General features: G+C 47.5%; 1 protein-coding gene across 5 annotated transcripts in view; it reads right to left on the reverse strand.

Annotated features, from left to right (window-relative positions):
* Nucleotides 1-24,603, reverse strand: part of LOC309442373 (C-type lectin domain family 2 member B-like) — a 60,084-nt gene that overhangs the window by 18,259 nt on the left and 17,222 nt on the right. For 4 of the 5 annotated variants that reach the window (XM_082058165.1, XM_082058168.1, XM_082058166.1 and 1 more), the window contains one exon: nucleotides 24,199-24,441. The exons of the other annotated variant lie outside the window; for it this stretch is intronic. In XM_082058165.1, the coding sequence (XP_081914291.1) occupies nucleotides 24,318-24,441 (124 nt within the window). In that variant the 3' untranslated portion in view covers nucleotides 24,199-24,317. Of the gene's footprint in view, nucleotides 1-24,198; nucleotides 24,442-24,603 lie in introns of those variants that run through there. 5 annotated transcript variants of the gene reach the window in all.

The raw sequence follows: 24,603 nt of genomic DNA on the forward strand, positions 1-24,603 counted from the left end.
ACAGAAGACATCTTATACATAACATATCAATTACAACAACAATCAACATAAACAATGCACTTTGCAATAAACTCTTAATCCACCCCCCTAGGCCAAGCCAATTTGTTAAACTTTTTAAACCAAAAAATCCTACGTCTTTCTTTTTATAAAAATACAATAAGAGGTGTTCAAAGAATGAATCAGTATGAATTCCTGTGGCTCTGGCCCTATGGAAAGGCGATCATTGCAATTATCATGGTTGTCAAACCATGCGCTAATATTTTTCTTCTTAGTAAACTTGAGGTATTCCATTGCCGTTTAAATATCGCAATGGATTGATTAAACAAATTCCAAGAACTTTGGTTTAATGGTACTCCTACTTAACATGTAACAAATGATGTGCTGGGTGTTGATAAACTTACTCAGAAGGTAGTGGTGTTTAAAGGCCTACTTATATAACTATATTACACATACATGTCACAGCTAAATTAATGCAAAGGTTACGCCTCACTCTGTGTCCTCCGAAGGTTCTGTTGCAGGGAGTTGATTTGGTTGCGAATCAATTCTCCAACTGCTTCTGGTCTTGTTTGAATGCTGAATTTTGGTTGGACACTAAGAAAAAGCCATTCTAATAATCATAAATCATTTTCTGTTTTCAATCTGACAGTGGCACAAAAGGAAGAATCGGTAGCAAGATCTATGGGGAATTCCCCGTCTTTGTTTTGCCACTGGCAGATGATTGCACGTGGATGTTCTAGATTGCTAATAAGAAGAGAAATTGGTTGATCAGAAAGTCTTCGGCTAGACCAATTTGTCTGTACCTTTTGTATAATATCAGAAAGACATTTGAGATGCACGGACTCTAAGCTTATTTTCTTAGCTGGATCACCTCCTTTTAGAAGTGAAGTAAGAGGTGCTATATCATTGTTAGTAATGCCTACGTAATTTCTAATCCATTGTATGTCCCCTAACAATTTTTGTACGTCATTTAATGTCTGTAAATCAGTATGTAATTCGATTTTTTGTGGACGAATCTGTGCATCACAAATGGACCAACCAAGGTATTTCCAAGGTGCGGACCTTTGAACTTTCTCTGGAGCTATGATCAATCCCTTTTCTTTGAGTTTGATTGTAATTTGGACTATGGAACTTTCTGTGAACTCAGCTTGTTGACAGAACAGAATATAATCCATATAATGATAAATAATTGTTTGTTTCCATGATGCACGAATAGGTTGAAGTGCCCATGCAACATACAATTGGCACAGTACAGGAGAATTTTTCATACCTTGCGGTAGCACTACCCACTCATACCTTTTAGCTGGTTCCGCTTTGTTTACAGAAGGCAGTGTAAATGCAAAACACTGTGTATCTTGTTCATGTAAAGGAATGGTAAAGAAACAATCCTTTAAATCCACAATTAGAATATGCCAATTTTCTGGTAACATTACAGGTGATGGTAATCCAGGCTGTAATGCACCCATGGCTTGCATTTGATCATTTACCTTTCACAAGTCATGTAATAATCGCCACTTTCCACTCTTTTTTGGTATTACAAGGCTGCTTGGCAATTCCATCACATACACCCTAAGGATTACACATTGACCTTCAGGGAAACTAATGGAAATGGGATCAACACTTACATTTGGAATAGTTTGACCCCCTACTCCAGCTACAGTGGAAGAGATTGATTTTTGAAGTTTCCATTTTCGTGGCCATTTGAATTGACTAATGATGGAGACATCAGCTCCAGTATCAAGCATTGCATTTACATCTACAACAACAGTAGAATCAGATCGAAATAGTTGTACACGTAACATGGGATGTTGAGTCATTGATGAGGTGAAGCAAACTGCAGGACCTGTCGATCCTTTATCACGCCTTTCTATTGAGGATGCTGGAGGAACTCCTGGAAGCGTTGGTAGGCAGTTTTCCAATGCTACTACCTGAGCTATTTTACTCCCAGAAGGAATAAAAATTGGCGGATGCAGAGTGTAGGCCAGGATTTGAACAGTTCTTGTAAAATCTGCATCAATTATCCCTGGTATTACTATAAGACCCTTGATACTAGCAGAAGAACGGCCAATCAATAGGCCTCCAGTGAGACTATCTTGTCGAAATAAAGGTCCTTTAGCATTTGTTGGTATTCTAGGAACTGCAGTATTTGTCTGGTCGCTTCTGAACGTATGCCATAGTTGGTGATTGTTTGTTTTGCTTGCTGTAAAATCTTCCATTCATGTGGTTCCCATACCGCTGTCTGGGCGTTCACATTCTGAATTACCGGTAGGGCTAATTTTGCTGGAGACCAATCACCTTCTAGGATGGCATCTTTGATGACCCCTGACCACCTGCCAGGTCGGGGCTGTGGTTGGTCAGTAGAATCTATAGGTACTCTTGGTTGCATTGTTTGAGGAAGGCAAGCTGGTTTTTGAAAATCTATTTGTCTGACATTCGCAAGTCAAGTTGTTCAAGCTTGCTGGTAATCTCTTGCAGTAACTGCTCTACTACTTGGGGTGAGCCCAATGATGTAGAAGGCGGCTCACAAGAAACTTCCATAAGTGTTTGTGGAGGCTCGTCGTGGGGCGGCCCCGGCGGCCTGTCCGGGCCCGGCCCGGCTGACGCGATGGTCTGAGAGGGGGCGTGTCTGGCTCGGGGCAGGGCAGAGGTGGGGCCGTGGGCGGAGGGCGGCACTCAGGGCCTCCCGCATCCGGACAGTCCCCTCGTTGCATTTCCGGTTTTTTGTCACATTGCCCCAGACACTCAGACGGCAGAACTCCGGTTCTTCGTTTACGGACGGCAAAGTTTCCAACTCCCGCCGCAGATCGGATTGCGAGAGTATGGGCTGAGCCGGGACCCCTCGGCCACCCCGAGCGGCCGGCAGACCCCACAGAGTAGGCCACAGGCCCCTCTTTTCTTTTGGCCGACAAGTTTTATCAGTCCAGGTTTGTTCTGGGACAAGCGCCCTCGCGGCTCTCAGGGCAGCGCTTTGTTCGGACTTCGTAACTTCTAATGATTCTAACACGTTTCTCCACAATTCTCTCAGAGCTTTAATTTCTTTCTCTTCTTCCCCTCTGATAGTCTTATCCCACATTGTGTCCCCCACTGATCTCCATTCCATTGGGGAAAACAAAAGTGGAATTTCTGCAAAGTGTCCCCACTTCTGAGCTAAAAAAATCAGTGTGACTAGGTTTTCCTGTGACGATTCGATACCTCTCTTAGAGAGTGTACTCGTCGACAGTGCCGCTATTGCCTTGAGCTCCAAATTTTGTGCTTTTAGGCAAACGGTCTTAAAGTAGAAGGCGAGTGGCCAGCTCGTCTGGTGCTTGTCTTTTGATACCGGACAAAGCACACTGTCCTACAACCCGGCTGGGCTCCGTCTTCAGGAATGCTGCTACCGCAGTAATTGTGCTCCGGAGATCCTGCTTTGCGAACCATCCTCTGCTACCATTTGTCGTGAGATGACGTGGAGAATGCAAGATTGCCGGCAGGACCTCTTTGAGCACGATGGGTGGGCCGGCGAGAGTAATGAATCTAAGTCAATATGAATTTAACATCAATACCCTTTGATGAACTCTTAACAACACTGAATATCAATGTCCCCCAGACCACGTTTTTCCAGCCCTTATATACTCTATACCCAAAAGGCCATGCGGCAAGCACGGGCTACGATTGGTTACACTTGCAGTCACTCTTCCCCCACCACGATGGTGATTGGCTGCAGGGCACTGTCCACATGCGCAGCGACGATGACGACGACGCCCTCCTGCAGCCTGGGTCGAGGGCAGACCAGCTTCTGTTTACTTCCGCATGGTGCTGGTGCAGCTCAGTCACCTCAAGCCCTGGATTGTTCACAGAATACGGCCCAAAAACTCTCCACAACCTTTGTGTGAATATAAGCAAGGCAAGAACATCCAGTCACTGGAGAACTTATGGAGGATGATCCCCAGTGTTCCCCAGCGCTGATAAAATAAAGAATGGCTGCTTAACAGTATAATTGACTTTGCTGTTTATTTGTTTCAATACAGTAGTATAAATTATGATACATGTAATTAAGTATGAATACTTGTATTATTAATACAACCACATGATCGTGATGGTTGTGTGGTGCAGCCAGCAACAGAAATGTGAACTGGGGTACACGGGGAGAGAAGTGGGTGCTGCTGACATCGCACCTGAAATCCTGTGTTCAGTTTTGGGCCCTTCACTCCAAGAAAGACATTGAGGTGCTGGAGAGAGTTCAGAGAAGGGCAACAAAGCTGGTGAGAGGTTTGGAGCACAAGTCTGATGAGGAGCAGCTGAGGGAACTGGGGCTGTTTAGCCTGGAGAAGAGGACCCCTGTTCCCCTGCCCTGTCCCAGGGGTCCTGGTTGGGGGGGCAGGGACACCCCCAGCTGTGCCCTGGGGCAGGCTGTTAACCCCTGGGGTGTCTCTCCCTGTGGGTCCCTGGCAGCAAATGGGGGATCCCCGTGGGGCAGCTTGGGACTGCCCCCTTCCCTGCCCCATGGAGCTGTGTCTGAAAGACCAGTATGGGTCCATCAGTGGCCCCTTGCTCAGGAAAAACTTGCAGCCCTGCAATCTCTTGTGATGGAACAGCTGGCTATGGAATGCATAGAGGTCTCACATAGCCCTTGGAATACTCCTGTGTTTGTTATCAAAAAGAAATATGGAAAATGGAGATTATTACATGACTTATGAAAAATTAATGAGGTTATGGCAACTATGGGAGCTTTGCAACCAGGTTTACCTTCTCTGACAATGATTCCAATGCAGTGGGAAACTGTTGTAATAGATTTGAAAGATTGTTTCTTTACTTTTCCTTTAGGAGAACAAGACATGGAAAAGTTTGCCTTTACTGTTCAATCTGTAAATAATGGAGAGCCAGCAAAAAGGTAGCATTGGGAAGTGCTGCCACAAGGGATGAAAAATTCACCTACTGTATGTCAGCGGTATGTGGCAAAAGCTCTGAGTCCGGTACGTGCTTTGTTTCCATCAGGGTATTGCTATCTTTACATGGATGACATCTTGTTGGCTGCAGCAACACCACAAGAATTAGGTGGAATGGAAAACAAGGCACATGAGGCGTTAAATCAGTATGGGCTGGTTGTTGCGCCTGAGAAGGTGCAACAACAACAGCCATGGCTTTGTTTGGGCATGAAGATTTTTGGATCAAACGGTGACATCACAACCTACAAAGTTGCAACTAAAAATAAAAACTCTGAATGATGTGCAAAAACTGGCAGGAGTGCTCGATTGGGTGAGGCCGTATGTAGGAATCCCCTCTTCTCAATTGCAGCCACTGTTTGACATATGGCGAGGAGTCACTAATATTTCTGCCCCGCGAACTTTGACAAAAGAAGCACAGAAGGTAATTGCGGAAATAGAACAAGCAACCAATAGTAAACATGTATGGAGAACTGATTTGACAGTGCCTGTACAAGCAATTGTTTTGATTGATCCATGCATTCCTTTTGCCATGATCGCACAATGGCAGGAGAAGGGGGGAGATCCTTTAAAGATTTTAGAGTGGGTCTTTTTGCCAGCCAAGTCACAAAAGACAGACCTAGGCCTTTTTGAACTGGTGGCTCAGATGATTATTAAAATGAGATCACGTTGCATGGAATTAATGTCAAGAGACTGGGAAATGATTGTGCTTCCTGTGCAAAGGCATTATGCCTTCAGAGTGTGTCATGCAACAGGTACGCTATAGAAAGAACAAGGATTCCTTACTTCAGGGAAGAAAAAATAGTTCTAATGAGACTGAAAACCGAATGTTGTTTGAAGCTATTGAGCCTTCAAGGGAAATTGCTGTAGTACACTGTCCAGCTCATACCGAAGGATCCAGCAAAACTGAAAGGGGTAATCAGCAGATAGAGCTGCAAAAGCCACATGCCAGAGTATATACAAGTGTGTTCTAGACATGAAGAATAAATTTTTGCAATGAGGGTGGTAAAATACTGGCCCAGGTTGCCCAGAAGAGTCATAGATGCCCCATCCTTGGAAACATTCCAAGCCAGGCTGGATGGGGCTCTGAGCAAGCTGATGTAGTTGGAGATGTCCCTGCTCATTGCAGGGGGGTTGGACTAGATGAGCCTGGAGCAAAAGGTGTGTGTGGACAGCACATGAATGGTGTGTGAAGAGCGGGTGCACAGCAGAGACTGTGAGGGCTGAAAAGCCCAAGCCACTTTTGTCTTGGGGTCCCTCTGCCTGAGAGGCACAGAGTCTGGACTGTTTCTTTGCTTAATTTTTTTATATTATTTGAATAAATTACTTTTTTAAAGCACAGACATTTGAGAGTGTGCTACAGGAAACCTAGGGTCAAAAGCATTTCTTTAATGTCCTCTCATCCTATCTCTTGTTAGCTGGAAGACAAGACTGATGCCCACCTCACTACAACTGCCTTTGTAGGAGTTGGAGAGAGCGATAAGGTCTCCCTGTTGTGGTTGTGGTTGTGGTTAAAACAAGACCGATCCTCTTTTAGTGATTTTTCCTTTTAATTAGGTTCTTCTAAGTAACTGCATTTTTCTGAAGTCAGCTGCAAGTTTTTCAGACTGTTCACTTCAGAGGTGATAATGGTTGATATTGACAGTTTTACTGAGCTAATTGAAGGAATGGTATGCAGAAAAGGCACAGGGTTGTCTTTTATTGTGATAGCATTCAAAGTTGCTGATAAGTTTTGTACATCTGATAAGTGAGAGGGTTGTACATGCAGGGACGGGCAGACAGAACAGGTGACCCGAAATTGCCCAGTGAGGTATTCCATGCCATCCATGTCATATGAAGCATGAAACTGAGACATCACGAGGGTCTTGCTCTCTTTGTCCATGGCCGGCATCTGAAGAAGACCCTGTCTGTTCTCCTGCTTGCTGTCCTACATCCACCACCCCCAACACCAGCTGCCTAGGGAGGCAGAAGGGACCCCCGCCAGGGGACAGCCAGCCACAGGAGAGCTGCCAGAGGGAGAGATATGTGGTGAGGGCTGCTACAGGCTACTTGATAAGGGCCTGTACTCACCCAGAGCCCTGCACGCCCTTCTGCCTGCATTCCCTGGCATCTCTTGGTGAATGGATGCCCCTTCGCCCTGGGGCAGGATGCTGGGGCAGGAATTAGCTGGGCTCATTTGGAGAGCTTTAAACTAGGCTCGAAGGGGGATGGGGTTGTAGCTGGGCTTGTCCCAGTGGGGCTGCATTCTAAAACTGATGAGGACCGGGTGGCCTCCTATGCCCCTAGGGAGAAACTGGTGTGCTCTGCTCGCTCCCTGAAATGCCTGTATACCAATGCGCGCAGCATGGGGAATAAGCAGGAGGAGCTAGAATCCTACGTTCGGTCGGGAGATTATGATCTGGTGGCAATTACAGAAACATGGTGGGACAGTTCACATGACTGGAATGTGGTCATGGATGGCTATGCCCTTTTCAGGAAAGACAGGCCAGCCAGGTGTGGTGGTGGAGTTGCTCTCTATGTGAGAGAGCAACTACAATGTACTAAATTCTGCCCAGGAGCGGATGACGAGCGAGTTGAGAGTGTATGGGTCAGGATCAAGTTGCAGGCTGGCAGGGCTGACACTGTTGTGGGCGTCTGTTACAGGCCACCAGATCAGGCTGAGGAAGTTGATGAGGCCTTCTATGGGCAGCTGAGAGTGGCCTCACAGTCACAGGCCATGGTTGTTGTGGGTGATTTTAACTTCCCTGATGTTTGCTGGAAGGACCATTCAGCCAGTCAGCCACAGTCCAGGAGGTTCCTCCAGTGCATTGATGATAACTTCCTCATGCAGATGGTGGAGGAGCCGACTAGGAGAGGTGCACTGCTGGATCTCATCCTCACTAACAATGAGGGTCTGGTCGAAGCAGTAAATGTTGAGGGCTGCCTGGGTTGCAGTGACCACGAGATGGTGGAGTTCAGCATCTCGTGTGGCAGGAACAGAATAGCAAGTAGAATTGCAACCCTGGACTTTAGCAGGGCTAACTTTGGCCTTTTCAAGCAATTGCTGGGGGAAATCCCATGGGCAAGACTGCTTGAAGGAAAAGGGGCCCAAGATAGCTGGGTGGCATTCAGAGATTGCTTCTTCCACGCTCAGGATCAGAGCATCCCCACACGTAGGAAGTCAAGGAAGGGAGCCAGGAGGCCTGTGTGGTTGAATAGGGATCTGTTGGGTATGCTCAAGCAGAAGAGGAGAGTTTACAGGTCATGGAAGCAGGGGCTGGCCACTTGGGAGGAATATAAGACTGCTGTTAGAGGATGTAGGAAGGCAGCTAGGATAGCCAAGGCCTCCTTAGAATTACAGCTGGCGAGAGGGGTCAAGGACAGCAAAAAGAACTTTTTCAAATACATAGCAGATAAAACTAATACCAGAGGCAATGTAGGCCCACTGATGAATGGGGTGGGTGCCCTGGTGGCAGAAGATACAGAGAAGGCAGAGTTACTGAATGCCTTCTTTGTCTCTGTCTACTCTGCCGGAGGCTGTCCTGGGGAGCCCCGTACCCCTGAGACCCCGGATGAAGCCAGGTCAATGGAGGAGTTTGCTTTAGTCGATGAGGACTGGGTTAGGGAGCAATTAAATAGTCTGGACATTCGTAAATCCATGGGTCCAGATGGGATGCATCCGCGGGTGCTGAGGGTGCTGGCTGAAGTCATTGCTGGACCGCTCTCCATCATCTTTGCCAAGTCTTGGGAAACGGGAGAGGTGCCCGAGGATTGGAGGAAAGCAAATGTCACTCCAGTCTTCAAAAAGGGCAAGAAGGAGGACCCGGGTAATTATAAACCGGTCAGCCTCACCTCTGTCCCTGGGAAAGTAATGGAACAGCTTGTCCTTGGTGCCATCTCAAGGCATATCAAGGATAAGAGGGTTATTAGGGGCAGTCAGCATGGCTTTACCAAGGGTAGGTCATGCTTGACCAACCTCATAGCCTTTTATGAGAATGTAACAAGGTGGATGGATGATGGCAGAGCGGTGGTTGTGGTCTACCTTGACTTCAGTAAAGCCTTTGACACAGTCTCCCACAGCATCCTCACAGCTAAGTTGAGGAGGTGTAGTCTAGACAATAGAGTAGTGAGGTGGGTTGCAAACTGGCTTAGGGAGAGAAGCCAGAGAGTGGTAGTCAATGGTGCGGAGTCTAGTTGGAGGCCAGTATCTAGTGGAGTGCCTCAGGGGTCAGTGCTGGGGCCAATATTATTCAATATATTCATTAACGATTTGGACGAGGGAATTGAATGTACTATCAGCAAGTTTGCTGATGACACCAAGCTGGGAGGAGTGGCTGACACGCCGGAGGGCTGTGCTGCCATCCAGCGGGACCTGGACAGGCTGGAGAGTTGGGCGGGGAATAATCTAATGAAATATAACAAGGGCAAGTGTAGAGTCCTGCATCTGGGCAGGAACAACCCCAGGTTCCAGTATAGGTTGGGAGATTACATATTAGAGAGCAGTGTAGGGGAAAGGGACCTGGGGGTCCTGGTGGACAACAGGATGACCATGAGCCAGCACTGTGCCCTTGTGGCCAGGAAGGCCAATGGCATCCTGGGGTGTATTAGAAGGGGGGTGGTTAGTAGATTGAGAGAGGTCCTCCTTCCCCTCTACTCCACCCTGGTGAGACCACACCTGGAATATTGTGTCCAGTTCTGGGCCCCTCAGTTCAAGAAGGACAGGGAACTGCTGGAGAGGGTCCAGCGTAGGGCAACCAAGATGATTAAGGGAGTGGAGCACCTCCCTTATGAAGAAAGGCTGAGGGAGCTGGGTCTTTTTAGTTTGGAGAAGAGGAGACTAAGGGGGGACCTTATTAATGTTTATAAATATATAAAGGGTGAGTGCCATGGGGATGGAGCCAGGCTCTTCTCGGTGGCAAACAATGATAGGACAAGGGGTAATGGGATCAAGCTGGAACACAAGAGGTTCCACTTAAATTTGAGAAGAAACTTCTTCTCAGTGAGGGTGGCAGAGCACTGGAACAGGCTGCCCAGGGAAGTGGTGGAGTCTCCTTCTCTGGAGACATTCAAAACCCGCCTGGACATGTTCCTGTGCGACCTCACCTAGGTGTTCCTGCTCCAGCAGGGGGATTGGACTAGATGATCTTTTGAGGTCCCTTCCAATCCCAAACATACTGTGATACTGTGATACTGTGACCCAAGGACTGCTTCAGTTCTTCCTGGTAGGAAACATGGTCTTGTGTCCAAGGCATCATAAGTGATGGCAAAATCTGTTTCCAGTCAAGCTTGGACATAGTTCTATGACCAAAGCCGTTATCCTTGTCTTGGCAGATTGCAGAGAACACAATGAAGACGCAGCAGATCCAGACGTCTAACTCTGCATATCCAGCAGGGCCACCCTAGGGCCTCAAATATCACCGACTGGCTCATCACAGCTCCCTCCCTGGCACAGCTGGGAGGACAGCGGTAACAGGGCGGGGCAGAAACATCCGCTCCTCCATCGTGAAATAAATAACTTACGCTTTTTCTATGGATAAACAACATTTAATCCAATTCCTTGTATTCCTTAAACACGTGTTTATTAGAGCATAAGCAAAAAAGCGCTGGGTGTGCGGGGGATTCACTCCACCCAACACACACACCTTTAAACAATAAGAAGTGTGCTTAAATACAGTAAGGTATTACATATTCATAATGCCCCCAGGAACACCTATACATATTCATAACCTTTCCCCGCTTCTGATTAAAATTAGTCTCAGATAACCATTTCCATAGACCCTTCCCTGTTGCGCCTGCGCAGTGCCACTTGGTGAATTTGAGGAGGGGTCTTTGGGGGTCTTTGGATGAAGGTTCCTTCAGCTTCATCACAGTGAACTTTTTACCTTTGGCTCATTATGTTGAATTGACTGGGACCCAAGCTGCCAAGTTGAATGAAACCAGATTGGCGCCCCCTTTTGCCGTAAATCTTCGTTATCTTGTCTCCTCAAGTTTACAGCTAGGTGCAGTAAAACTTCTTATCATGGCTTTCAGTGGGGTTCTGTTCTTCTTAACATAAAGCTCTAAACTAAGCATTTATTGTGTGGCTAAGCCTTAAAGTGTTAGTTCATTAGTAGGCACCCATTATATGTTTAGTTAACCCTTAAAATGTTAGTTCCCTCTGTCAATATAACTTCATAAGCAAGTTTCATAACTTTTTACATAGAACTTAACCACCTTTTCCTTTTTCCAGGTTCAGAGCCCGTGCCTCATTTGGTTATATCTGTAAACATTAAACATCTTCGCACGAATCACAACTGCATTTTTCACAATTCCCCCATTTTCTTTTTATCCTATTGATTCGTGCTTTGGCCTCAAAGTTAGCTAGTACTTGCCTAGCGGCGGCTAGGTCCAGTTTGGTGTTGTCTTTTAAAATCATCCATTTATACCCTGTTCCTTTTGTTGCCATTTCAGGATCTATAGGCATGGCTGAGATTTGCTTGCCTTGGACTACTGAATGTATTAACCGAATAAAGCACGGGATCATACATAGTACAAACAGTAAACCCAGAAATGCACGTACTATCATGAACCCTATTTTCTTCCACCAGGCTCCCCCAAATAAGTTATCCCACCAATGGCTAGTAAGTATAGAATTCCATTTCTGTACTGGTACATGTGCAACTCGTTTTATCTCCTCTGCTATTTTCATTATAGCTTCCGCATTATCATCTGTTTCCAAACAACACTCAGAAGTATTCAATTTCCCACAGATGCCCCCCTCTTCAGCTAAAAGATAATCTAAGGCTAGCCCGTTTTTGGTACACTGCAGCCCTGGTCTGAGACAATTGTCTTGCTATAAGATTCAGTGCCTCAGCTGTCCGGTTGCTTATTATTTCAACCACTGCTTGCAACCGGATAATTCGGTTTAGCATATATATTGGGGTACGGTATCCCCGGCTTCCATCTTGGGCCCAGGTGGCTGGATCATAGTATGCAATTATCCTTTTCGCAGGCCATTCATCATCTTTCCAAGTTTGCGTTCCTCCTATGGGGACATTTATTAAACCCCTCTTCTCTCTGTTTAAAGTTTCGTACAGAGGTTTCCCCAGATGACTCCCTTTTTCCTTTGGTAAAAGGAAAAATGCTGGTTGAATTATCCCTATTGTACAGGACCCTCTCCACCTAGGCATTAACTCATTATAAGCTCTATTCCCACATCAGTAGAGCCAGGATTCTGCCAATATCTCCTTAAATCCCCAATTTCCTCAAAGGGGTTTGCTTTGCTTTGATTCTTCCAGCATATCGTTTCATTTCCCAGGCTACAATTTCAAGACCAGTATCAATTAGGTGGACCTGGCCACCAAGTGGGAGGAATAGAAGTATTTGATGAATTTGCCCACAACACTAACTTACAAGGGGTTTGTCCAACGCACTCAGCAAAATCCCATCTACCATCATCCCTTGACATGCACATCCGCCCCACTACCAAGTGACCCAATACCCATCCTTCTGGTCCCTCTTCTCGAGCCACATGAGTTCCACTCCACACCAGCAATCCCTCTGGGCTCACACTCTCCACAAGGTCTACAAACAGGTTTTTCCCCACTGCTGGCAATTGTAATCCCTTGTCTTTTTGCCCTACCTCTTCATACCAATCACTGCTTTTCTGCATCACTTTCTGTTTCTCTTGCCTTCTTTTCAATTCCTGAGTAGCACTCTTAACTAACTCCTCCTTATACTGATCTTGGACTCCCCCTCCATCTGAATAGCCCCACATACCAGCTTGTGAAAAACAGATACTCTGTTCTCCCCTAGGGCAGGAGACAGAGCCGACACCGAGTCCACCTTTCCCTAGATTAGTTGCTACCCATAACTTCTGCCCTTGGATTTCACATTTTTCCAATTTTGTTCTATCATAACATCCAGAATTAACATGAGTGTGATAATTGAGAACATATTGCATCAGTCGTCTTATTCTCACGCGCTCATAGCACCTGGTACAGGGATTGGCCAGGCTAAGTTGGGAACAATAAGTCACCCCTCCTAGCAAGAGGATCAGGTCCAGGTTTCTACACCCTCTGCCTCTCTGGCCTACCAGGTTGCAGCTGGCAGCCGAGTTCATCATCTTCTCGGCAGCAAGGGTAGTGTCCCTGCCTTTCCTATTTTTGCCGTTAGGTGATGACTTTTTATCGTATTCAAAACTCTTGGCCTTCACTTCCCAGGAGCAACAGGACAACATGAAATTTGATTTCTCTTTTTACACTCTATTCTTCCTATCACTGGTGGACTCTCTAAATTCTCATACACACCTTTAGTAAATACCTCCCATCATTCTTCACTATTCTTTTTGTATTCCTCCAGTGACTGTTAGAATTCTCAACCTAGCTTTGGTTTCCTTATCTTCTATTCTTAAATGCTTATTACACAATCCTGTTGGTAATTTACCTTTGTGGATATGCTTATACCACAGTTCATTACAACCTAAACATCAAATACAGATAAGAGAATTACATACACAACTTAGTTCAACATGCTTAACTATTAAAACATTCTGATTTTCATTTATACTGGACATTCATATGAACAATACTGATAGTAGTTACATCACCGATCCCGTGTTAATTTCATTTCAATTCCTCCGGTCCTTGAGTTACTTTCCAGGTTCTTTCTTCCGTCAGGGTTCCTTTATCTCAAGAGGCGTGTGTCCATCCTTTCTCTGCAGTCCGAACCGCTGTTTCTGTAGTTAACAAAACAAGAAAAGGCCCCTCCCATCGTGGAGTTAGAGTATCTTCTTTCCAGGTTTTAATTAGTACTTTAGCAGTGAAGGATATCAGGAGGTCTTGAAACGGACCTTCCTATTATGGTTCCAAAGTTTTCTGCAAAAGACTTCACATACACATAAATAAAATGTGGCCCTCCATCAGAGGATATAACAGCTGGAACTCCAAACCTTGGTGTTATTTCATGTATCAATGTTCTAGTCACCTCCTAAACTTTTGCTGTCCTGGGAGGGAATGCTTCTGGCTAACCTGAAAAAGTGTCAATTAATACCAACAAATATCGGTACCCCCTTTTCCTGGGAGTTCTGAAAACTCAATTTGCCATTGTGGCCCAGGCCCATTCCCCTTCCCCATTTGACCCATTTCTAGCTTGGGCATATTTTTGGGATTAGTCTGGAGGCAAAGATCACACTGCTGTCACCTGTTTTACAGTGATATACAAATTTCTAGCTCCTGTTTCCCTAATCAAATGTTTGCATAGTGGTTCTATTCCCCAAAATCCTTTCTTATGTTCTTCCCTTACTAAAGGCCAAACTACATGAAACGGGACAATAAGTTTTCCCTGAGGGGCGTGAACCCACCCTTCCTTATTATATTATTCCTCTAAATCTATGATGAGTTTCAATTCTCTTTAGTATACTCTAGCTTACCTTTTAAAAAGACCTGTCCCCCAAGGACTAGAGCACTTTCTGTTTTTACCTTTTGCTTAGCCGTTTGTTTTGCCTCCCTGTCCGCCAGCCTTTTCTGATTCCGAGCTCACTTTCTGGTGTGCCCTATTATGCATGATTGCCATTTTCTTAGGAGGTTGAACTGCTTCCGGTAGGTTCAATATCTCCTCCGCACATTTGATAATGTTTGCCTTGAAAGTTCAAAGGTCCCTTTTCTTTTCAAATTGCTCTGTGCACATGCACAACCCTCATGGTTAGCTGCTTCCGTTCATAAACCGGTTTTCAGAGTTTTCAATAGGAATGTCTTTTAGATCTGGTCAATTGGATTATGTTGCTTCGATGGTCTCCAGGCAGTCATGATGAACTGGTTCTCCAAAGTTACCACTGAGGAAAGAAGCTGGGTTGACAATGTTAGTGAGATGATTTCTACACCATCTTGTTAGGACACTGTATGGGATACTATCACAGTCATTTTCTGACCCACGGTAAATCTCCAGGCCTCCTGTATATTCAGTACCACTGCAGCAACTGCCCGCAGGCATCCAGGCCACCCCTTTGCAGTTGTGTCCAACTGTTCGGAGAAATAGGCCACTGCTTGTCGATATGGGCCAAGATCCTGTGCCAATATACCCAAGGCTATTCCCTGTTTCTCGTGAAAGAGTAGGAAAAATGGTTTACTCACATCTGGCAGTCCTAGAGCAGGGGCTGACATCACAGCCTTTTTAAGGTCTTTAAAGGCTCGTGTGGCTTCCTTATTCCATTGCAGGTGTTTCTGGTCCATAGGGTCCAGGTCACGCACGTCTCCTTGGTTCTAGTAGCGATTAAAATGTCATCCACATATTGTAGCATCTGTCCCTCATCAGATGAGGCTTCCCAGGATTCAAAATCTTTAGCAAGCTGATTTCCAAATATTGTCGGGCTATTCGTGAATCTTTGTGGCAACACCGTCCATGTGAGTTGGATTTTACCTTTAATTTTAGGGTTCTCTCATTCAAATGCAAATATTGTCTGGCTAGCTTCATGGAGAGGGAGGCAAAAGAAAGCATATTTTAAATCTAAAACGATAAACCAAGTCAAATTAGGTGTTAATATTCTCAGAAGGGTGTATGGGTCTGCTACCAGTGGGTAGAGGTCCTCAGCTATTTTGTTTATAGCTCATAAGTCCTGCACCACCCAATATGACCTATCTAGCTTGCGGACAGGCAACATAGGGGTGTTGTAATTGGACTCACACTCCTTTAATAACCCTATCTGCAGGAATTTCTCTATTACTGGCCGCATTCCTACTTCTGAACCCAGGTCAGAAGGTGTATATCTAAGGGGAAATCCGCGTGCTCTGTACGCGTTACACGCAACCAAGCAGCCCAGCAGGAACGGGCCAGGCGGCGACTGCTCCCCCCGCTTCATCCCCCGCGGCCGGCGATCCCGGAGGAGAGGAGCTGCAGCTCCAGCTCCAGCCCTCGCCGCTCTCCCCCCCTTTTTTCACCGCTTTAGCAGGCACTCAGCTTTTCACCTTTTTTTTTTTTTTTTTTCTTTTCTTCTCGCCGCAGCTTATCAAGGGGAAGCTGCCGGCCACAGGCTTGGGCTCCTCTTGCCCTTTTTCTCTCTTCATTTAATTCCTGCATCTATAAACTTTATATGCAATTTCAATTAGCTGAGCAATAGTTACATCCCTCAGCTCCTACCTTTTGTAATTTCTTACAGATGTCAATAAGCAGCATATTAAGCATCAATCCCTTACATTAATTTTAGATCCAAATCAGTCTATCCACAGAACAACACTAACTGCAATACAGCTAACTCAGAATTTCACATTCAAATCACTTCCCCCACTAATTTACTCTCAAGTGTACAGATGCATCTTAAGGGGGAGCAAGGTGGTACTTTAATAATGGAACCGGTTCTCATTTTGTAATTATCTCCCCAAACAAATTCTTTTGGTACCAAATCTAAATATACTAACTAAAATACTGAGCTCAGACATGCAAAACAAATACCAAGTTCAAATACGCGAACAGATCACAATTACACTTCTTCAAGACAATATCTCAATTTTAGCATTGCACCTTTGAAGCGCTCACAGCTCAGCCAGGTGGAGGCACCGCTGGGTCTCCCTGACAAAACAGGTCAGTGTGTGCTGGAGCCCCATGGGCACCCACCACCCCCGCCGCAGCAAGCTGGACCGGGCAAGGTTTTTATCGGTGTCTCATCTGGGGCGCCACAACTGCCATCCCCAAACCAGGACCCCCCCATCCGGTGCGCATACAAAAGAGCCAAATCCAGCACACTGAGATGAGACAGAGCCTATCACAGAGCCGTGCAAGTCCAGATGCCAGAACAAAGCCAGCATGCCAGAAAGAAAAGCAATGGCTATCACACACAAAACCCCATCACCACATTCACACAGTCAAGAGCCAAATTGCTCATCGTCACAAAATGTACATTTTGGGTCAATCTGTGATCTTACTATACCATACAACAGGCAAAGACTTATGAAACTGCAACACATTCAAAAAGATATCCACAAAGAAAAAAAGCTAGTACTAAGAGGCATCTTGCAGACTGTTCTGCAAGTTTTTCTGTGATTCATTTGTTATCAGCTAATTCTCTCTCCGCTTGCTGAAGTTCAAACCATTCTGCTTGTAAATCTGTCTACAGTGATTTAATGAGCTCTTGCCCAGTTTGCTTGTCTTTTGGGGCAGCTATCAATGCTGCTTCCAAAACAGCAGAAATCTCAAATCTGCTTTCTTTTGCCAAGTCCCTTATTTGCTCAGTTACAATATCTGGAGACGACCAGTGTCCAGAAGCCCACCTAAGACCCTCAGGACTCTGGCAAGCCTTATAATCTTTCAGCAAACTCAATATCAGGGAGCAGTCCAGGCCTGGCTTGACCCAGGATGCCATGACCTACTGCCGGAGAACACAGCACAGACCGATCTGTCCTCCTTTAGAGCCTCTGGCTCCTGTCCCCGCCCCCAAACCACTTCTCACAGAATATCCCACTTTCCACACCAAATAAACTGTCCCGTCTCAATAGATGGGATGAGGGATGAGTTAACGCTTTGTTTCTCCTTATCTCTTTGAGTTTTTCTAGTTTCTTTTCTTATATCTCCCCAGGATTTTGTTACAAACTGCGGGGTCCACTCCTTGAGTCCATTTATCCTCTGCTTTTTCCTTGGGTGAACTTCTCTTCATCCCAGAATTCTAGCATGATCCCCCCGCAAGGGACTGCTGGGGGGTCCAAAACTCTAACATGACCCCCCCCCGCCAGGGGACTGCCAGGGGGGGTACCTCCGGCAGGTCGCTCCCCTTCGACCTCTTGTGGGAACCTCAAACCCACGAAACCTGGCTCACAACGTGGGCATCGAACCCACTACAACTGGCTTACAACATGGGCATCGAACCCACTAGCTTACAACGTGGGGCTCAAACCCACAACACAGAGAGATTGCTTCACTCACTTTGCCCCTTCAGTGGCCAAGCCCCTCACAGGGTGTTGGAACCGCACTTAGGACTCCGCACTCACTTTGCAACCAGATTGCGTCTCAAACAACACCAGGCACACAATCACATTACCCGACCTGATGGTACTTACAGTCCATTTTTCCCATCAGGACCTACCCGACCCGGTGGTACTTACAGTCCACTTTTCCCGTCGGGACCTTCGTGCACTCTGGATTACAGGTAAACTGCAGCATTCAGGGGGAGTGAGCTCAATTCTTCTCAATTCTTTTGCTTATGCTTTAATTTTGAATAACGTTGGTAGCTCTCCGCACACCCAAGTCCAAAGGCCACTTTTAAAGTGGGGCGCCTCCCTTGAACCTGAGGTAACACAAAGCTATCCAAGGTTATCACGTCGGGGTCACCAATTGAAATAAATAACTTACGGTTTTCTATGGATAAACAGCATTTAATCCAATTCCTTGTATTCCTTAAACACGTGTTCATTAGAGCATAAGCAAAACAGCGCTGGGTGCGTGGGGGATTCACTCCACCCAACACGCACACCTTTAAACAATAAGAAGTGTGCTTAAATACAGTAAGGTATTGCATATTCATAATGACCCCAGGAACGCCTATACATATTCATAACCTTCCCCCGCTTCTGATTAAAATGAGTCTCACATAACCATTTCCATAGACCCTTCCCTGTTGCGCCTGCGCAGTGCCACTTGGTGAATTTGAGGAGGGGTCTTTGGCTGAAGGTTCCTTCATCTTCATCACAGTGAACTTTTTACCTTTGGCTCATTATGTTGAATTGACCGGGACCCAAGCTGCCAAGTTGAATGAAACCAGACTGGCGCCCCCTTTTGCTGTAAATCTTCGTTATCTTGTCTCCTCAAGTTTACAACCAGGTGCAGTAAAACTTCTTATCATGGCTTTCAGTGGGGTTCTGTTCTTCTTAACATAAAGCTCTAAACTAAGCATTTATTGTGTGGCTAAGCCTTAAAGTATTAGTTCGTTAGTAGGCACCCATTATATGTTTAGTTAACCCTTAGTGTGTTAGTTCCCTCTGTCAATATAATTTCATAAGCAAGTTTCATAACTTTTTACATAGAACTTAACCACCTTTTCCTTTTTCCAGGTTCAGAGCCCGTGCCTTATTTGGTTATATCTGTAAACATTAAACATCTTAGCACGAATCACAACTGCATTTTTCACAATTGGCAGCAAGGGGAAGAAAACGCCATCCCCCGCGGAGGAAAGGGAAGAGGAGAGCGAGCCAGCCAAGGTCCCTTCCCCGCACCGGCCACCACTGCGCCGGGCAGCGCACCGCCCGACCGGCAGCACGGAGTAAAGGCAGGAAAGCACGGAGGAGAAGGAGCGCCGAGTACCACTCCCGACCCTCCCGCTCGTCGTCGTCGTCGTCGCCCCGACCCGCCCGCTCGTCCTCATCGTCGTCGTCCCAACCCGCCCGCTCGTCGTCCCGACCCGCCCGCTCGTCGTCGTCATCGCCCCGACCCGTCCGCTCGTCGTCCCGACCCGCCCGCTCGTCCTCGTCGTCGTCGCGCCGACCCGCCCGCTCGTCCTCGTCGTCGTCGTCGTCATCCCGACCCGCCCGCTCGTCCTCATCGTCGTCGTCCCAACCCGCCCGCTCGTCCTCGTCGTCGTCGCCCCGACCCGCCCGATCGTCCTCATCGTCGTCGTCCCAACCCGCCCGCTCGTCGTCGTCGTCCCGACCCGCCCGCTCGTCGTCCCGACCCGCCCGCTCGTCGTCGTCATCGCCCCAACCCGTTCGCTCGTCGTCCCGACCCGCCCGCTCGTCCTCGTCGTCGTCGTCCCGACCCGCCCGCTCGTCCTCGTCGTCGTCGTCATCCCGACCCGCCCGCTCGTCGTCTCGACCCGCCCGCTCGTCGTCGCCCCGACCCGCCCGCTCGTCGTTGTAGTCGTCGCCCCGACCCGGCCCGGCCTCTCCTCTCCTCTCCCACCACGCTGCACACTCCATGCCCAGACCGGCCACAAGGCACTCGCTGGCTGGGAGCATCCCCCTTCCCACCGCTCACCCTCCCTGCACCACCACTGGGAGGACAGGGGCAACGGGGCGGGGGGGGGAAGAGGGGACAAGTTTTCAAGTTTTAGATCCTTCTGCATGACAAGAGGGAGACAGAAGTCACTTTTCCCATTCATCTAACTTACACAGCAGCCACCATTGACCATAATATTTCACAAGATCTTCCTTCCTCATATTTCCAAGTGCTTTCCTATGTTTCACAACACCTCCCAATACTGATGACTTAGGAACACGACTGAAAACAGTCATTTGCGACCCCATCTCATAAGTAAAAACCATGAGAAGAGGGAGGGAGGGGGGGAAGCACAGGGCTGCTTGCAGCGCCGTGAGTGGGAAAAGTGGGGAGAAGGTTTCATGGCACACTTATACCACAAAGAAACAATTCTGACAACAACCACTAAAACAATTAACTCACATTCCTGACAAGGTGCTTGATTTTCAGAGATGCAATACACAGAAGCACATAATATGTACTGTAAAACTCGCAGATAACTGATTGATAGCAAACATTAGCATCTCTACTGCTAATTTCAACACTGGTGCTTCCTTAGCTTCTAAGTTTTCAACCTGCTTATTGATGGCCTCTTGAAGATGGTCAATAAACTGCATGTAATTCTCATTGGGACCCTTATAGCTGTTACATTGCATAGGTCTAATTTTGCTTTGAGTCTTTCATGGTTTTTATCCCATCTCGGGGCAACACGTACACATACTCGTTTTCCTTTTAACTTTTCAAGAAAATGCTGCTGATCCTCGTCTGAGTCATCAGATAACACAGACTTGAACACTGCTGGAGAATCATTAGTAACAGGGGGGTTTGGAACAGTGCACTCCTTTTTTTCCCAAGTCTAGCCCAGGAAAGCCACCCCCCTCCGCTGTCTCTGCCTGTTCCCATTGCTCTTTTAATCCTCTCAAAGTCTTTGGATCTTTGGGTAGTGCTTTGCCCCATAGTAACATAGTCCTTTGTAAAGTCAGTTCCAGAAGGCTAATACCCCACTTCTTCAGAAGCAATTTCCATGTAGATAATATTAGTACCCCCCTCTTAGGTAAGTTCCACCCCTGCCGTTTTCTGGTAGTTCACCAACTCTTGCCGTTCTGTCTTTTGAAGGATCCGGATGTTCGGCAGCTCCCCCCTGCTGCTCTGTCAGCTGTACCGGGCTCCATCTCCACAGCTCGTCTTCGGCTGTCACAGCTTCACCGCTGTCTCTTCTTCATGCCAGATCCTTCTTCATACAGGATCACATTGGGGTCACCATATGTTGTGGTTGAGATGCCATTTATTGCCACGAGTGCATTTTTATACAGTTTTACCAATTCATGTGTCTCTTCACTATTGGTTACAAGTTACAGCAGTAACACCTCATTGGCTAATTTTGCTGTCATCAATGTTACTCTTCTACTCCCTTCTCTCTCACGGGTGCACCTTAATATCTCCGGATACTCCTTTACTTCCATCTTCCTCATGGGTAAACCTTAATATGCCCAAGGCTGATCTTTGTTCCCATACCCTCCGTCAGGGAATCCATGGACCCACTGTAGTTTCCCACACCTCCATGTCACAGAAGAATCAGGAAGGCACAGGGCTGGGGACATGGAGGGGGCAAACAGGAAACCAAACGACTGATGACCACACAGGGCTTTTGCTGTCAAGGTGTGAACTGTCAGCAGGGCCAGAGCTTCCTGCCACTATTGGAGCTGAACAGCCCCAAAGTTGCCAGGGAGAGCAGCCCCAACACCTGGTCGAGGCCACAGGGGCACTTTTCCTCTAGAGAAAGGAAAATCGGGGTACAGGGATGTTGCCTGCAAGGAAAACGAGACTCTGCTTGCCTTGCCGCCACATGGATGAGTAAAATTAACCCGAGCAGGATTGGGAGTGTATCTACTTTCTATACACATTTGCATGTGTATTGATACTTTCCGTGCACATTTGCACGCGTAATTTCCATGATCAATACGAGCACGTGTACGAATTATTTCCTCGCACAATCGCGAGTGTATTTTCCTCCCGTGCTTCCACATAAGCATGTGTAAGATTCCGTGCAGGATTGTGAGTGTATTATAAATTTACCCTCGCAGGATTGCAAGTGTACGCTTTCTATGCTCAATACAAGTATGTGTATCCCTTTAAAATAATCCCACACCATGCCCAGGCAAGTGTGTACTCTTCCTGGACTGGGGATGGCTCCGGTATTGTTTTGGGTGAAGCCACGTTCATGCACACTGTGGACCTCCTGTTATATTAGTTGCTGTCCATCAGTAATTTTCCTCAACTGATATCCGAACCTGTATTCAAGTCACTTTTGGAGTGCTAAAACCCTGTTTCTCACCGGTTTAATCAAAGTTGGTTTGGACCCTGTTGTCCCTTAAACTAACCTCGGGGTGCCCCCGTGACACCATGTTTTAAGAAAAAAATTAGTAGAAAAATAGCAACAAGGTCTGTCCTGGTCATGTGTGCCACACAGAGTCCACTTCACACTCTGGCAAAGGGCCAGGGACCTCAGCCAGGCTCTCTGACCCATCTCATCTGGCAGCAGCACCTTCAGCTCCATCACCATGGTGCAAAAGCAGATAGAGGTGAATTGTTAGAAAAGTAAGATGAGCACTGGGGTGCTCCCAGGAGAAAGAAACCAGTTCTGTGCTTGAGATCTCAGTTCACACAGTCACAGTGTCCCTGATGCCTTCCACACCTGCAGGTTCCTCAGAGAACTGGCAGTGAGAGGTTCCTGAGATCAGCAGCACCACAGACCTGCAGCTGAGAAGGCAATTCCCAAACCTTTCTGTGCTACGAGAAGTGGCAAAGTTGTGGAGTTCCCAGCACAAAGAAGGTCCTTTCTCCCCACATTGCCACAGTAGCCCCTCACTCACCATTTCCCAACTCCCTCTTGATCATCATGGTCTCCCGGCATCAGCAGCTCAGCCCCCCAATTCACACCGTCCTCCTGGCTCTCACTCCAAGAGCTGGTCTCATCAGCAGCCCAGTAGCACTCGGTTCCACGCAGCGTCCAGCCAGAGGGGCAGATCTTGCACCCCTCACCCTCTGCAGATGGACACATGGACACTGCCACACTAAGGCACCCAGGGTGGAGATAATGCCAGAGGGTTTCTCTGTCAGGGCTTATTTGTAGGAGTGGGGGCCAGTCCCAATGAGGGGACACCATGGCGGGTGTGTCATCTTGTAGGGGACACAGGCTCTTCCTCAGCTTCAGGCAGACACCATTCAAATCGGCACAACTGCGTCCCAGCAACGTAGTCACTCACCCCCCTGGTCCTCTCAGGTTGCCCTTCTCTGCCACCAGCCAAGACACTGGGAGAGATGGATCCTCAGCCTGGTTTTAGGGGTACCCTGTGTGTGTCCTCCTGCACCTCCTCAACTCACCATGGCCAATGAGGGACAGGGCGGCTCTCAGGGCCCTGAGGAGGCAGTGGGGACGTCGGGTGGCTGATGCGGGGACATGCACCCACTGTGGGGCAAAACTCTGCTGGGGCTCTGGCAGGCCCTATCCCACAGAAAGGAACAGGGGTTCCCAAAAGAGAAGGGCAGCTCATAAGCATCTGTCAAGCCCCCTCCATCCCCAGAGAGCCCTAAGCAGTGTGGACAGCGGGTGACCCCTCCAAATGTCTGCAGCCCCCCCTGCACAAGGGCATGACCCCAGGAATGGACCAGCAGCAGCAGGAGCTGAGTGTCCCCCAAAAATCCCTCTGCTTCCACTTTTGGGATCACACACCTGGAAAAAAGCCCCACCAGACCCTCCTCCCACACTCCAGGCTTCAGTTCCCCTGCCCTGAGCAGCCCTCAGAGAAATGATGGGTGGCATCACCCTGCTTCTCTCATCACACCCATTATCACCCTGCCCCCCCATACTAAACACCAGTTTAGCAGGGGGAAACCAACAGATAGAACCCGCCATTTCCTGCATCCTGGAGGGAACCCAAACTCCTCGTGACTTCCCGCTTCCCCGAGACCATGTAACCATCCTCATCCTCCATGTCACAGAAGAACCAGGAAGGCACAGGGCTGGGACATGGAGGGGGAAACAGGAAACCAAACCACTGATGACCACTGTCAAGGTACGACCTGTCAGCAGGGCCAGAGCTTCCTGCCACTATTGCAGCTAAACAGCCCCAAAGTTGCCAGGGAGAGCAGCCCCAACACCTGGTCGCGGCCACAGGGGCGCTTTTCCTCTGGAGAAAGGAAAATCAGGGTACAGGCATGCTGCTTGCAAGGAAAAGGAGAAGTTAGGAAAAAAAACTTCTTTCCCCCTATCGTGGTTTAACCCGAACTGGCAATAAAACCTCTACAGACACTCTCTCTCCCACCCCTCCAACAGGTGAGGGAATCAAAAGGAACAGGAGAAACTGGATTGAGAAAAATACAGTTTAAAAAACTAAAAATACTAATACACCACTAGTAAATATAAATATAAAACTAGAAGCGGCAAAGTTGTGGAGTTGCCAGCACGAAGAAGGTCCTTTCTCCCCATCAACCATTTGACATCACAGCTTGGGCCTTGCTGCAGAGATAATGGTGGGTCCGCAAACAGTTTGAACTCCAGAGATCAGGGTAATTCAGCAAGAAACAAGGCTCTCGGCCCTTCAAAGGGATCCTGCAAGAATAAGCAATGACACTGTCAGTACCCTTGGGGAAGCAGCTCTCCCCATAAGCACCTGGAGGGGACAAGGGCTGCCTGTAAGGGACAGTCCCTGCAGCCATGTCCCACCAGGCCCCTGCCACTGGATGGTCTCCCCGTGACCCTGGATCACAACGG

This window comes from Streptopelia decaocto (assembly GCF_964273445.1).
Source record: "Streptopelia decaocto genome assembly, chromosome: 1".
Taxonomy (NCBI): Eukaryota; Metazoa; Chordata; class Aves; order Columbiformes; family Columbidae; genus Streptopelia; species Streptopelia decaocto.